The sequence below is a fragment of the Phacochoerus africanus genome, chromosome 1, assembly GCF_016906955.1.
Source record: "Phacochoerus africanus isolate WHEZ1 chromosome 1, ROS_Pafr_v1, whole genome shotgun sequence".
In the NCBI taxonomy this organism is placed as follows: domain Eukaryota; kingdom Metazoa; phylum Chordata; class Mammalia; order Artiodactyla; family Suidae; genus Phacochoerus; species Phacochoerus africanus.
Genome location: NC_062544.1, coordinates 56393776 through 56408688, shown reverse-complemented (window position 1 = coordinate 56408688; position 14913 = coordinate 56393776). Strand labels below are relative to the sequence as shown.

General features: G+C 50.6%; 1 protein-coding gene across 2 annotated transcripts in view; it reads left to right on the top strand.

The window, feature by feature from the left end:
• EGFLAM (EGF like, fibronectin type III and laminin G domains) overlaps nt 1–4944 on the top strand; it is a 203972-nt gene extending 199028 nt beyond the window's left edge. For both annotated transcript variants that reach the window (XM_047766743.1, XM_047766734.1), the window contains exons 22-23: nt 2645–2748; nt 3764–4944. In XM_047766743.1, the coding sequence (XP_047622699.1) occupies nt 2645–2748; nt 3764–3918 (259 nt within the window). In that variant the 3' untranslated portion in view covers nt 3919–4944. The remainder of the gene's footprint in view (nt 1–2644; nt 2749–3763) is intronic.
• The last annotated feature ends 9969 nt before the right edge of the window (nt 4945–14913 follow it).

Below are 14913 nucleotides of genomic sequence, written 5' to 3'. Positions count from 1 at the left end.
CATTACTTAATATGTACATTAGTAAGTACAGTAGCACTTGGCAAGTATATTACCTACACTTACTATGTTAGAAGATGATACCATGTTTTGTCGTGTTGTTTTTTCAAATCTAAGATGCCATTGATTAGAGACAGATCCTCATTTCGGAGATGTAAACAATGAAAAAGTCTTAGAACTGATCAAATACAGTGGGAGAATGGACTTTTTTAGAGGAATGAGAAAAAAAAGTCAGAGCAGGCAAGGCATTGCCCATCACAGCCTTCAGGTATGAGATTCGAAAAAAGCATGTCCAAGATGGGGAGGCAGGGTGGGCTCAATGGTGATGACAGAGGAGGAGAAATACCCTCTAAAGCTAGTTGCTAGAAGAGTTGCTATGAGAAGCGAGGTGGAGGCAAGTAGATTTCTATCATTGCACACACACCCCTTAACAAAAGGCGGTAGAGCCAAGAAACTTTGGAAGGTGAATGAGAGGCTGAAAGCAGAAAGATTGACTTAAAAATGTTACCTAAGTTTTCTGGAGGAGCTAGACCCCAAGCCCCTTCTCTACTGCATGTAGCTAGCACACTGCCCTTTCCCGATCTGTGAAAAGACGGTACAAGTCAGTTTTCTGGAGAATGAGAAATACGTGTCTCTGGAATGGGAGACAGAAGGTAGAACTAAATACTGGATGGTTCCATACTAGTCCAGTATTCACTAATACTGGGAGGAGTTCCTGTTGTGGCACAGCAGGAAACAAATCCAACTAGTTATCCATAAGGATGCTGATTCTATCCCTGGCCTCTCTCCGTGAGTTGGGGATCTGGCGTTGCTGTGAGCTGTGGTGTAGGCTGGCAGCTGCAGCTCTGATTCGACCCCTAGCCTGGGGACTGCTGTATGCCTTGGGTGTGGCCCTAAAAAGCAAAAAAATTAATCAAGTAATTAATACTGGGAACTACATGACAGTTCTGTGTTGAATATCTTTTTTTTTTTTTTTGCTTTTTAGGGCCTCATGCATAGCATATGGAAGTTCCCAGGCTAGGAGTTGAATCGGAGCTACAGCTGCCAGCCAGTACCACAGCTCATGGCAATGCCAGATCCTTAACCCACCAAGCAAGGCCAGAGATGGAACCTGTATCCTCATGGATGCTAGTCAGGTTCGTTACCGCTGAGCCGTGACAGGAACTACCTCTGTGTTGAGTATTAAGAGTCCCGTAATTCTTCCCCCATTGAGTTCCAGAATGCTGTAGGCCTATACCCTACAGTAAGAAGAGTAGACAATCCGGCTATTACCCAAGGAAATGAATAGGCCAGATCACAGCACAGTCAACAAAAGCCATCCTGCACACAGGGCTTCCAGTCTGCTTCTTAGTGCTCAACACTTAACTATGAAGAGAGAGATGGGGGTCAGGAGGCATTTGAAAAAAGTTTCCAGTATGAAAGCTGGATATCAGAACAAATAGACATAATAAAGCACCTTGGAGGAAACGGAGACTATGAATGAAAAAATGATGTGGATTCCCTGGGGGCTCAGTAGGTTAGGGCTTTGGCATTGTCACTGCTGTGGCTTGGTCACTACTGTGGTGTGGGTTTGATCCCTGGCTTGGGAACTTCCACACACAAAAAATGATGAAAACGTTAATGTCATTGGTGAGATACAAGAGGCTATTAACCCAAGAAAGGAGTTCCTGTCATGGCGCCGTGGAAACAAATCTGACTAGGAACCGTGAGGTTGTGGGTCTGATCCCTGGCCTCGCTCAGTGGGTCGGGGATCCAGCATTGCCGTGAGCTGGGGTGTACGTCGCAGATGCAGCTTGGATCCTGTGTTGCTGTGGCTGTGGTGTAGGCCGGCAGCTGTAGTTCTGATTCGACCCCTCGCCTGGGAACCTCCATATGCTATGGGTGCAGCTCTAAAAAGCAAAAAAAAAGAACTCTTCACTATAAAAAAGGAACATTAAAAGACCAGTAAAGAACTTGGTTTTAAAAAAAAAAAAAGTGTGGCTGGTTTTTGGAAACCACCTTAACTCTGTGGATCCTTCAGAAACTAAGCCATTCTTTGCCCTCCCCTGGAATGGTCTTCTACCTGCAAAGATGGCTGCACTGGCTTCCCCTGGGCTTAAAACAACATCCACACTCGCCATGTACCTCCAGGTCACCACTACTCATCCCCTTAAAGTCCTTTCTGGTTCCTTCTCGTGTTCAGGGTAAATTCTGACAAAGCCCCTTTTGCGCCTCCCCAGGGGCTGCTGGCTTCATCTTTTGCTACTCTGTTCCCACCTCCAGAATTCTCTAAGCTCTGTCTTGTCTTTTCTGTCTTTGCCGTTGCCACTTCCTGTTTGCGTTCACCTCCTTCACCTGACAGACCCAGCCCTCAAACCTCATCTCAGACAGAATCTTTCCTGAGGCGCTTTTTCTGGCCTCTCCCCCGCCTGTAGAATTCCACGGCACCCAGGCGTCCTTCTGCGATAGTGTGTATGACACTGTGTTGTCCTTTGCAGTATGACTTTTTGTTTGCCTCGGGATTTTGGTGGTTCTTTTTCTGATTAGTGTGTTTCGTCTTTTCCTCCAGCATTTAGTATAGAGCCAGGTGCATAGGAAGGACGTTAGGATATTATTACTGAAATGAATGAATAATTGAATGAAGCTCCCAAACTGGTGGCTTTTACAGGGATGGCCAATCTGGAAAGATAACTGTGGATGACTATGGGGCCAGAACGGGCAAGTCACCTGGCATGATGAGGCAGCTCAACATCAATGGAGCTCTGTATGTGGGTAAGTGACCTTGGCATTTGACCAACCCTGAATTATTCCAATGCTCTTTCTTGTTAGTCCTCCTTTTGTCATGCGGGGTCTTCCCGAAGCTGTGCACTTCACTGATTAGTCAGATATTTGGAAATCAGGAAGGTCTCCAGAGAGTCCATTCTTCCACTTTTTGAACTTCTGACTCATGGCTGAGGGGACAGGATGCACTCAGATGCGTTTGTGCTGTGGACTGACCCGCCAGGAAAAACCCTGCTATTCTTGTTTATAGCACAGGAACCTGCTAAATATAGCTCCTCTAGTTCTCCTTAAGGAAGGAGGGTCTGTCACTCTGGCCCCTGTCAAAACTAGAATGAGTGGTATTTTTGGAAATAGCTTAGAACCCACTCGTGCAGACACGTAAACATCAAAAGATAACCTCTATCCACATGATATTTCCCAAAAGTGAACTTACTTGAGAGGACTCAGCGTCAGTGTATTTCTTTTGGTTTAAGGTGACATCACCTCTTCCCACATACTACATTGTGTTGACATTGTACAACCTTCTTTCAAAATGTACCAGGCTCCTTTTTTTTGGAGAAGGAAGTGTTTATTATCATTTGTAGCAAAGCAGCAGCTCCCTGAATAGGAAAGTTGGGGAAGTTTTAAGCTAAGGGTACATGCATATTCATGAGGGGGCTTGAGTGGAGGAGAATTCGGCATGGAATTGGGGTGAAGGTGGACAGAGTCCAAGCTTCAGTTGATTGAAGTCAGGAAGGTCAGCCTCATCATCTTACCTGGTTTTAAGGGGACGACGAGGGTAGAAATTGCGTAGGAGGTGGGACTTACAGGCTCTCGTCTCTAGTGGATCCAAGTCAGCTGGTTCCTTCCAGGATCATTATAAACTGGACAGATGCCGTGTACTGAGTTCTAGGTACCGCAGTCTCATGCTATCAGCCAAGGGGCACCTGGGTCTGTAGGCACTCAAGCATCCTCAAGAGACATCCTCCTCTTTGGCTCACGCCATCTCCCTCTTGCTTCCTGGCAGGTGGAATGAAGGAAATTGCCCTGCACACTAATAGGCAGTACATGCGAGGCCTCGTGGGCTGCATTTCTCATTTCACCCTGTCCACTGATTACCACATTGCCCTTGTGGAAGACGCCGTGGATGGGAAAAACATCAATACTTGCGGAGCCAAGTAACACCAGCTGGCCTTGCCCGAGGGACTGAGCCTTCTATCCTGAGAATCCCGGGGGGGCCCGAGACTGCCTGACGCCACACACAGAGGCACGGGGACCAGGTGTATTTCCTCTCAGCAAGGAGCAAGTACACCCTGATGAGAAACGAGGACCGAGACAGGAGCCCCTGTGTGGCCTTTCCTGCTGACACTCCGTGGGCCAAACCCAACGGAATGCTCTGTGTAGGAAGCATCAGTTGCCTGTGGAGTGGCTGCCAGAGATCACACGTCAAGGCGAATTTCACAGCCTGTCTGCTCTAGCTCAGTGACTGTGTTGTGATTCATAGTTCGTTTAAAAAAAAAAAAAAAACAACAGAGAGGGAGACCCAAAGGGCAGTATTAAAATACTTCTCTCCTCTCCTGACTCATGACACTCTTACTGACAGCAGAATGACTGTGTGACCTTGAACCTGGAATTTCTCACCTTGGCCCATGGATTACTACACTTAACCCCTTCCCGTCCTCACTGACTGGTTCAGCGTGCTCTGACTATGAAAATAAGGATGAAGGGAGACTAGAGATATAGAGATAGAATCATAATTATAAAGCTGCCCCCCACACCCCCATGTAGAGTTTACCTTTAATGCGAAATCCCTACTTTTTATAATGCAAATCTAAGAAAATGGGCACCAGGATTTTGTAGCTGTCCTTTTCTATGTGTATATTTTTATAGCTACAGATTGTCTGCACAGTATACTTTTGCAAGTTCGGGTGGACAACCTTGAACTCTTTGCACCCTTCCTAAGAATTTTCTCCCACAGGAGACTCCTGTGGGCCCTTTGTGGCATCAGAGGAGTGGGGTGGGCACCCTGGGGAGCTGCCCCTTCTCTCTCCGTAAATGATGATGGCTCAAGAAGGTGGATATGAAACTTCTTCCAAAATAAGCAGATGAAAAGGCACAGGTGTGAGCTGAGGTGGGTCACTGTCGTTTGGGTTTTAAGAGTGGGGGTCTGCAGTAACTTGAATAAAGGAGACGAGGAAGGCTCCAGGACGTTCATTTGGTCATTTGTTCCTCTGTGGATGGGTTACTGATCCCTCCCGAGGCTGTGTCCAGAAATGGACCCCAAAACAGTTGCGGTTCCTCAGGCTGCACTGGGGGTGCCCTCAGCCTGGCCTGGGCATCTGGGCACAAAGCAGAGAAGTGGGGGCTGCTTCCTTCTGAGCTACAGCTCATGGCAACGCCAGGTCCTTAACCCACTGAGCAAGGCCAGGAGTCGAACCTGTGTCCTCATGGATGCCTCCTTCTGAGCCATGGCTGTGCTACTCATGCCCCTGGGGACAGCTGGCTCAATGGTGCATCCCATGACAGGACTGCTAAAGGGAGGAGGGGAGGTGAATGTGGCCACCAAAGAGGAGGGAAATATAGTCCAACTCACGCAAGGGCCTGTAGAGCCCATATGACTCTGCTCCTGCTTGTGTAGCATGTGCTCAACAAAGACTTGGAGCTTTGTGCCAACTACAATTTCAGGCACATTAAAAATTCCATAGGAGTTCCTGCTGTGGTGCAGTGGGTTAAGGTCCCATGAGAGTCTCTGGCAATGCAGGCTCAATCCCTGGCCTCGCTCAATGGGTTAAGGATCCAGCATTGCATGCCACAACTGTGGCATAGGTCAAAAATGTGACTCAGATCCCCAGTTGCCGTGGCTGTGGCGTCACCCTGCAGCTGCTGCTCCAATTCAACCCCTAGCCGGGGAACTTCCATATGCTGCAGGTACGGCCGTAAAAAGTCCAAAAAAAAAAAAAAGGTGGAGGGGGGAGTTCTACAGGAGTTCCCACTGTGGTGCAGTGGATTGAGCGTCTGACTCCAGCGGCTTGGGGCACTGCAGAGGTATGAGTTTGGTCCCCCACCTGACACAGTGGGTTGGGGGATCCAACATTGTTGCAGCTACAGCGCAGGTTGCAGGTACAGCTGGGATTTGATCTCTAGCCCAGGAACTTTCATGTGCTGAGGGTGTTGCTATTTAAAAAAAAAAAAATACATTCAAGATAAATTAACCAGAGACATTAGTCTTTTTTACTTTTTTAAATTAAAAAAAAAAATTTTGTATTTTTAGGGTCGCACTCACGGCACATGGAGATTCCCAGGCCAGGAGTCAGACCGGAGCTGCAGCTGCCTGCCTACACCACAGCCACAGCAATGCAAGATCTGAGCCTCATCTTCGACCTACGCTACAGCTCATGGCAACGCCAGGTCCTTAACCCACTGAGCAAGGCCAGGAGTCGAACCTGTGTCCTCATGGATGCTAGTTGGATTCATTTCCACTGAGCCACAACGGGCACTCCAAGACATTCGTCTTGAGCTTCAGCCTTCTGCCTCCTGGCTTTGAGGACCTTTGATGACCAGGATCCTTCCCACCAGACCAATAAAGGTAATAACAACAACAACAACAGGAAATCCCCTCGCCTACACATGTCACCTTGTGAGTGCAGAGGGGAGAAAACCACATGGTAGAAAGTGGGTTTTACCACCTCCCCACCACCCTCACCTCCACACAGCTTCCTTGGAGACATCTAGGGCCAGTGCTTCCCAAGATATAATAGAGTTGCTTTCGCAACTCCAAGGGATTCACATTTTGAATTAATTGCCTCCAGCCAAAAAAAAAGAAGGCATGGTGATTTAAGCAAAATATCCAGCTGAGCTGAAGCCAGTAGAGTTGGGCTGTGGATGAGCTGTCATTCCCTGCAAGTGTTAGCCAGAGGAAAATGCGAGAAAGGGGTGGGTGGGGGGAGTGGAGCTTGGAGCTGCTGAGGGTTCAAAACACCTTCCCGGGGGTGGGAGAGGAGGGGGTGCAAAAGGGACTGGAGGGGGACAGGTGACATGAGGTGGAGTCAGGGCAGTAAAGATGCTGTGGATGAGAGGGCAGCAGCATAGGGCAGCTGGTCACATGGGAGGCTCAGGGTAGGAGAACAGAGTAAGAGACAGCATAGCCCAAGGTGGGGGTGAGTGAGCTCTTGGACTCTCTCAGTGGCCAAAAATCAGGAGATGCAACTTAGAGCAGAGGAAGTTGGGAGGATATAATCCTTGTCCTGAAGCTGAGGGATCAGACCTGGGTTCAGATGGGCAGAAGAGCTAGCCTGGCGTTGTGGTCCCCCTGACCCCACCCGCCACCTCCATTTCCTCTGTGAATGTATCTGCTATCTATTGCCGCAATAGTGCTACATGACAAATGACCACAAAACCTCAGTGGCACACCACAAGACATGCTGCCTGCTTACATGCCTTGAGTGGTCAGCTGGGCAGCTCTGCTGATCCTGACTGGGCTTCACTAGGTGGCTCTGGCCTCAGCAGGACTTGTTCACACATATAGAGTGGCTCGCTTAGCGTGGCCATGGCCGGGATGGTGAGGTGACTTGGGTCTGCTCTAGCCTCCTCCTGGGACCAGCGAGCCAGCCTGATGTGCCCTTTGCATGACCACAGGGGAGGCTGAGGGCCCTGGAATCGAGGTCTAAGGCCTTTTCTAGCCTAGGTTTGGAAGTGCCTTGTGTCACTTCTGCTACATCCTATCAATCGGAGTCCATACATTCAAGAGATGAAGAAAGAAACGCCACCTCCATCATGAATTACAGGTCGCCTGGCGCAGGGCCTGGGGTACAGAGGAGGTGGAAAATCAGGGCCATCAGTGCAGTCAAAGCCCCACAGCAAGTCCTGCACTGTTGAGGGCGGGGCTGTGAGAGGAGGAGGGAGTCCGTGGCTGTGGTGTGTCCGTAGGACCCTTGGAGCTGGGAGGGGGCCTGTGAGGTTGCGATGACAGGCCCAGCCCGGGGTTGCAGCTTCGGCTCTCCCAGCCCTGCCTACTGCACTCCCGTTTTTCCATTTTTCTGTTCTCCGGCCTGTGGCCTGATACTTGTAGGCCATGTTGTTGTGCGGAGGAAGGACTGGCGGGGGGACAGGATCTGTGTCATGGCTTTTGGGCAGCAGCTCTGCGGAGAAGGCCAGCTGGGCTCTTGGCTAGATGGAGAGGTTTGAGGAGCAGCCAGGGAGCGGGGAGTTGAAGGCAGCCCCTGATGGCTCAGGAAGGATATCATGAAGCATAGGTTCCTGAAAAGCTTTTGTTCCACAGTCAGGAGCTGAGAAAATTCCCCAGAACTTCCCGTGTGTTCTTGAAGCAAGGACGGCTGGGGTGGGGTCAGAGAAGGGAACGTTCCTGCTTTTCCAGCTAAACCTGACTTTGACACCATGCATTTCCTCTAAGCCCAGCTTTGGGATCTCTCTCACGAAGGTTTGTGGGCTCTCTTTGGTCCCCAGGCTGCCCCAGAACCCGGGAAGCGGCAGCTCGGGCAACCCTGCCCTCAGGCGCCACTCTGAGCAGCTGTGCTGCTCTCCCGCCCTCTTGTTTGCCTTCAGCCTCCCCTGTGGTCATGCAAAGGGCACATCAGGCTGGCTCGCTGGTCCCAGGAGGAGGCTAGAGCAGACCCAAGTCACCTCACCATCCCGGCCATGGCCACGCTAAGCGAGCCACTCTATATGTGTGAACAAGTCCTGCTGAGGCCAGAGCCACCTAGTGAAGCCCAGTCAGGATCAGCAGAGCTGCCCAGCTGACCACTCAAATTGCCTTCAATTTCCAAGCCTGGTCCTGCCCCGTCTCCAGGCCCCTTGGACACAAACAGGCCCTCTGGTTTCTACACACGAAGGGCCCTGGTTTCAGAGGCTTCCCTTCCCACGTCCCTCCTCTCCTTCCCGCCAACCCACCTCTGCTCCTCTCCCGCTTGCAAGGAGCTGCCTCCTCTCCAAGTGGGAGGAAGGATCTCGGAAACGTGCCCGGAGCTGGCAGGCCCAGTGCTTTCCATTTGAAGGAAATGCTGCATTTTTCACCTTTCACCCAGAAAAATATGGTTCTCAGCAAGCTTGTTTGTAGCGCTGAGAGTTCCCAAAGGAAGGATAATAGGGAGTTGGGGAGGGGGGTGCTCACGGCCCCTCGCAGGGCCCTGAGGGCCAGTCCCCTGCCCCCGAGGCCGAGCTTCCCGGGGAGGGAGGCACAGGGGCAGCCTGCAACGGCCCAGCTGCTGGGGAAAATGAAGGCGGAGAATTCCAGCTCCACGTGGAAAGCTGAGTCATCCTTTAGGAGACCAAGCATTGGCTGTTTCACGTTCCCTTCTTGGCCTCTCCAGGAACACACAGTGGCTGCCCTTGAAGGTGGAGGTGGGGGTAGGCTGGTGCCGGTCCCTTAATGGAGAAGGGTTCTTTTGGCTTATCTTGTCAAAAGCAGGGAAGAAGTGCACCAGGCCTGCCATCCAGAAGAAGCCCACCAAAAAAGAAAATACAAACCAACAAACCAAAAAAGGAGTTCCTGCTGTGGCGCAACGGGATCACTGTCTTGGGAGCACTGGGACGCAGGTTCCATCCCCGCACAGTGGGTGAAGGATCTTCCGTTGCTGCAGCTGTTGCTTAGGTTGCAGCTGTGGCTCAGACCTGATCCCTGATGATATGGTCAGGGAACTCCTTATACCCCAGGGGCAGCCAAAAAACAAACAGAAGGAGCCCAGAAGTTCCTGTTGTGGCTCGGTGGTAACGAATGCAACTAGTACCCATGAGGACTCGGATTTGTTCCCTGGCCCTGCTCAGTGGGTTAAGGATCTGGCGTTGCCCTGAACTTTGATGTAGGTCTAAGATGTGGCTTGGATCCCGCATTGTTGTTGCTATGGTGTAGGCCAGCAGCTGTGGCTCCGATTCAACCCCTAGCCTGGGAACTTCCACATGCCACGCATGCAGCCCTAAAAAGCAAAACAAAAGCAAAAACAAAAGCTGAAGGAGCCCAGAGGGGAGAGGGCTGCCAGCAGGGAGTCAACATCGAAATCCAGAAAAAGGAATTTGGGCTGCTTCTGCCCACTCCACCATAGTTATATCACCAAATGGAGGAGGAGAGTCATTCAGCAGCATCGGAAGTGGCTTTTTCTATAGCACACATGAAACAGACAAGGGCAATATAAGCAGCCCTGCCTAGGTCATAGCATTTGAGGCTGAAGGCATTTAAGCCAGGGGTCTTCGTCCAAGTGACAGGCTGTCCTTAGGAAGTCCCAGCTGATAGGTGGTGCTATTCAGGCAGCAAAATGACTAATCCAGTTCAACAGCCGGGTCTGGCTTCTGAGAGAGACCCTATGAGTAATTGCACTTCAAACTCATGTTCAAAGAATGTTCACATATTTGATCTCAACAACAGCCCTCCTTTGATGATGGCAGGAGCAGATGGCAAGGCCAGTCTGACTTGGGAGGACGGAGGCTGGCCGGAAAGGCCAAGAGACTTGCCTGTGGTCCCACCACGAGGACACAACATGGTGCTTCACTAGGGAACTTTCTGCCCCTTACCCGACCTTCAGTCAGATGCAGCGGCCCATGGACCCCAGGCTTGTTCCGTGGCATTCTGGGGCTCCCTGAGGTGAGCTGTCATTGGCCGGGGAGTCTTGTGGGTGAGGGGATTTGGGCAGAGACCAGTCCCCCTCGTGTCTGCTTGCCAGGCTCATCACAGCTCCAATCTGCCTTCTTCCAAAGCTCTCCTATCACGAGGACTCTGGCTTGAACAAATCTGAAAGCAGAGACCAGAGCTGCTCCCTTGGGTGGGATGCAGGGGCCCCCTCACCCCACTCGCAATGAAGTCTGGGCTTGAAGTCTTTTCCTTCTGGCCTTGGCCTTCTCCTCCATGAATACCCTCCAGTGCTCAGGGGAGTAGCTACAAGCTAAGTCTGAGCACCGGTGTGCTCCCCTGGGCCTCCGCCTGGCCTGCAAGAGCAGGGCGGGCAGTGGGGAGCTCTCTGCCCCTCCTCCTCCCCTTGCGAAGATGGCTTTGTCCTAGAAAGTGCATGGTTTCCAGGAGTTCACGCCTTTTCCTAGAAAGAGGTGAGAGGAGCTCTATGTCTCAGCATTTGGGATGAGTTGGCTGCCTTTCTCTTTGTCTTTCTGAGTCTCTCTGACTTGCTCAAGATCCAGAGGTTTACCAAACACCGTGAGGTCTTCAAACATGTGGTATGTGCCCCCCCCGACCCCCTGCCATGTTCCAGCTGCCCACCTCCAGCAAAGGGCCTGACCTGGGGCTAAGGGGGGGCTGCACCTCCACCTTGGCTGAAGGAGGACTTGGATAGGAACATCTGTGAGAAGGAAGGCCAAGGAAGTGCAAGGAATTTGTTCATCTACACTCATTCAGAAACAGAAGTAACAGGCAACAGGCCAGGGACTTAGCTGTGGGAAGCCCTGTTCGGAAGTTGGCTGAAGGAAAGCAGAGACAGAGTAAAGGGACTCAGACCAACGGGGCTGTGGAGGATGGGAGCTGGGGTTCCAAGCCCTGCTGCATGGTGACCTCTCAGCTCTGGCTGCAGGCATCTGAGTCCTCACGGAACTTAGGGTTCAAAGAGCAACTGTGGGAGTTCCCATTGTGGCACAGTAGAAATGAATCTGAATAGGAACCCTGAAGTTGTGGGTTCGATCCCTGGCCTTTGCTCAGGGGGTTAGGGATCTGGCCTTGCCATGAGCTGTGGTGTGGGTTGCAAATGTGGCTCAGATCTGGCGTGGCTTTTGCTGTGGCTGTGGTGTAGGCAGGCAGCTGTGGCTCAGATCCAGCCCCAAGACTGGGAACCTCCGTATGCCATGGGGGCGGCCCTGGAAGGCAAAGAAGAAAAAAAAAAAGCAACTGTGGGGGGGGGGGGAGTGTGGGGGGGTATGAAGGGCAGGGCACTGTCAAGTAGAGCAGAAGATGTGCCTTTAGTTGTCCAGAGTGCATTTTCACCTCAGCAATAAAATCAGCTGGTTGATGTCCTGGTCCAGTCCCTCAGACAGCGCTTGGGAGGTAAAATGACTTGCCCAGGTTTGAGGCCTTATTCCCTGTCAGAGGAGTGCTCTGGCTGGGAAGCCTGAAGCTCCTGGAGTTGGATGGGAGGCTTGGGGGTTGTTAGAATGGAGGGTGGGAACGCAAAATGGTTTTTCGGGTGCTTCTCACAGCATTGCTGAAGCAGGCACTCACTTTATGCCAAACCAGATAGTGAAGGTTCTCTTTCTTCCTGAGGGCTGTGGGGTCAGTGGAGGTTCAAGGCCCTCTCCCAAGCCCACTGGGTTTCAAAGTCAACAGGAGAGCTCCTTACTGAAAGGCCTGGTCTCTCTTGTAAGAACTATCCTGATTAGGTTAGACCCACCCTGGGTGGCATCCCTTTTTATTAATGCAAAGTCAGCTGACTCAGGCTGGGCCACACTCCAGGGCATGGGATTGTACCAGGAGTGTGCACCCAGGGCCAAGAGTCTCAGGGGGCATCTTAGACTCTAGCTCCTCCACCACTCTTCAATCCTGACTCCCAGTCGATAAATTCACCAAAGACCAGCTTTGTTTGTTTCTTTTTTAGTTTACTTTTACTTTATTATTTATTTATTTGTTTTTTGGTCTTTTTGCCATTTTCTTGCTAGGGATTTAATCAGAGCTCTAGCCGCCAGCCTACACCAGAGCCACAGCAACATGGGATCTGAGCTGAGTCTGCGACCTACACCACAGGTCAAGGCAACGCCGGATCCTTAACCCATTGAGCAAGGCCAGGGATCGAACCTGCAACCTCATGGTTCCTAGTCAGATTCGTTAACCACTGAGCCACGACGGGAACTCCTAGCTTTGTTTCTTTCAAGTGTACTTTATGTACTGTCCACTTAAAAAAAACCACAACCTGGAAGTTGAGAGTTAAGTTTTCCTTGGGGCAAAATTAGGACTAAGCCTGGTGGAGAGCATCTCAGGTAGCCTCTGAGGCAGTCAGGTGGCGGCAGGCGGGAAGGGGGGGGAGGGGGGGAGGGCAAGCTAGGATATAAGAGTTTAAAAACAAAGGGCAGGGAGCAGGAACAAAAGAGGTCTGGGCTCTCTGAAATCATTCCTTTTGATATGCACCTCCGATACAGGGCCAGTATCCTGAGTTTTTACAGCCTCTATGACTCAGGGGCTCTCACCCTTGGAGGTGATTGCATTCACAAATCAGATGACCTGTGACATTCTTTGTTTTATCCTAAACTAGAGACCGGGCTGAAATACCACCCAAGGAGGAAAAGGAGGAACATCAGGATGTGATAAAGGGGAGGGGGAGGGGCCTGCAGCCAGGCACATATTTTACCAAAGTTGGTGGCTCATCTGAAGGTGACTACCAGTCACGGGGAGCAGACATCACCATGAAGGATTTTAGGGTTTTTCTAGATATGAGGCGATGCAAGAATTGGGCACTTAAAATCTTCTAAAAATATCTGACTATCTGTTGGAGAATGGCTTGAATCGTCAGTGTCGGAAAATGAGACACATGAACATGGGGAGATCTCGACAAGGCTCTTTACTTCTGCAGAAGGGCGCGGGTACTCCAAAAAGCACGTGCAAAGAAGAAAAGACCCTCCCTATTTATCCCCGACACAGGTGATGTACTGTCCCCTTCCCATTGGTCAGGTCAGGGCACACGTTCTTCCTGGTTGGCTAATTGAAACAAACTGTTGCTGGGAGAAGAGGTGACAAGCAGGGGGCCGCAGGAGAGTGTTTCAGCCAAAACCAAAGCAAAATGGAGTAGCCAAGATGTCCTTTGATAGAAAAGACATTGTGTTACTTTCCACATATCTGAAAACTTCATCTTCCAGTTTTCCCAGAGCACAGAGTGCCTCACTCCCAGTGTTCACCCTGAGCTCTGCCCAGGAAGTGCTGTGGGTCAGCAGCTGCAGTGGCTCATGATTAAATCCATGTAGAGGCTGACGGCAAGTGCCAACCTTCAGTTCACAGCAACTTGCATCACATCCCATCTAACGAATGAGCCTTACTCTCCACCCCCACCCCCCCCTGCCCGATCCCCGTAAGTCAAGGCAGGACCCCTGGGTAAAACAGCTCCTGTTCCCAGAGAGCATAATAATCTTTCAAAATCTCTCCTTATAGAAATAAATATTTCAAGTCCTGTTTCCTCTGGGTGCTGGAACCCCTCATTAATGACTAGGGGCCCAGCAAGGGGTTCTCATCATGGCGCAGTTGATAGGGATGGAGTAGGCACAGGTGGTTATAGAAGTCCCAGTAAAGGATCAGAGAGAGGGGAATCTAGGGGATGGTGGGAGATCACTGCAAGTTAATAAATTGCTCAAAAAAGCAATCAGAACAAGGCAGGCTTGCTGGACTAGTGGAGGTTGGAAAATTGCCTCAGGCCATTGGGTGGGGGATGGGATGAAGTCTGCATTCAGATTCGGACCACGGGCAGGAGTTTGAGGACAGAACTTCAGCTGATTTGAATAAGCACCGAGACCAGATACCAAGGAGGAGCTACTACTCGAAGAAACAGGAAGAGGCGGTCTTTTCCAATCCCCACTCCCCTTGGATAATAAAACTGAGAGCCTCCTGGCCTACCTGCTTGCATCTCTCACAAGCTTCCTATCCAAATAAGTCTATTTCTTGCCTATCACTTTGTCATTGGCTGAATTCCTTCTGCGCAGAGGCATAAAGAACCTGAACCTCAATAAGTCCAGACACCAACGGGTGAGTGATTCTAATTTAATTCTGTGGGTTCAAGTTCCAGTCTGGATTTTGGCTGGATTCAAGTCCTGGCGCGTGGGTTCAAGTCCCAGTTCATTTTCTGGCTAGGTTCAGGCAGTTAGTGCTGTCAGTTTCACAGCAGAAATGAACACGACTAGCATCCACGAGGATGAGGGTTCAATCCCCGGCCTTGCTCAATGGGTTAAGGATCCAGCATTGCCCTGAACTGTGGTGTAGGTCGCAGAAGCGGCTCAGATTCCCTAGTTGCCGTGGCTGTGGTGTAGGCCAGCAGCTGTAGCTTAGATTCTACCCCTAGCTTGGGAACTTCCATGTTCCATGAGCTGCAGGTGCGGCCATAAAAAGTAAAAAAAAAAAAAAAAAAAAAAAAAAAGAGCCCAGCACGGAGTTCCATTGATGATAGGGTGCCCTCGGACTGTTCCTGGAGGTTAGATTCTTGTCTCATCGCAGAAAGAATTAAAAAACGAGATGGAAATGAGAAAGAAAATTGAGGA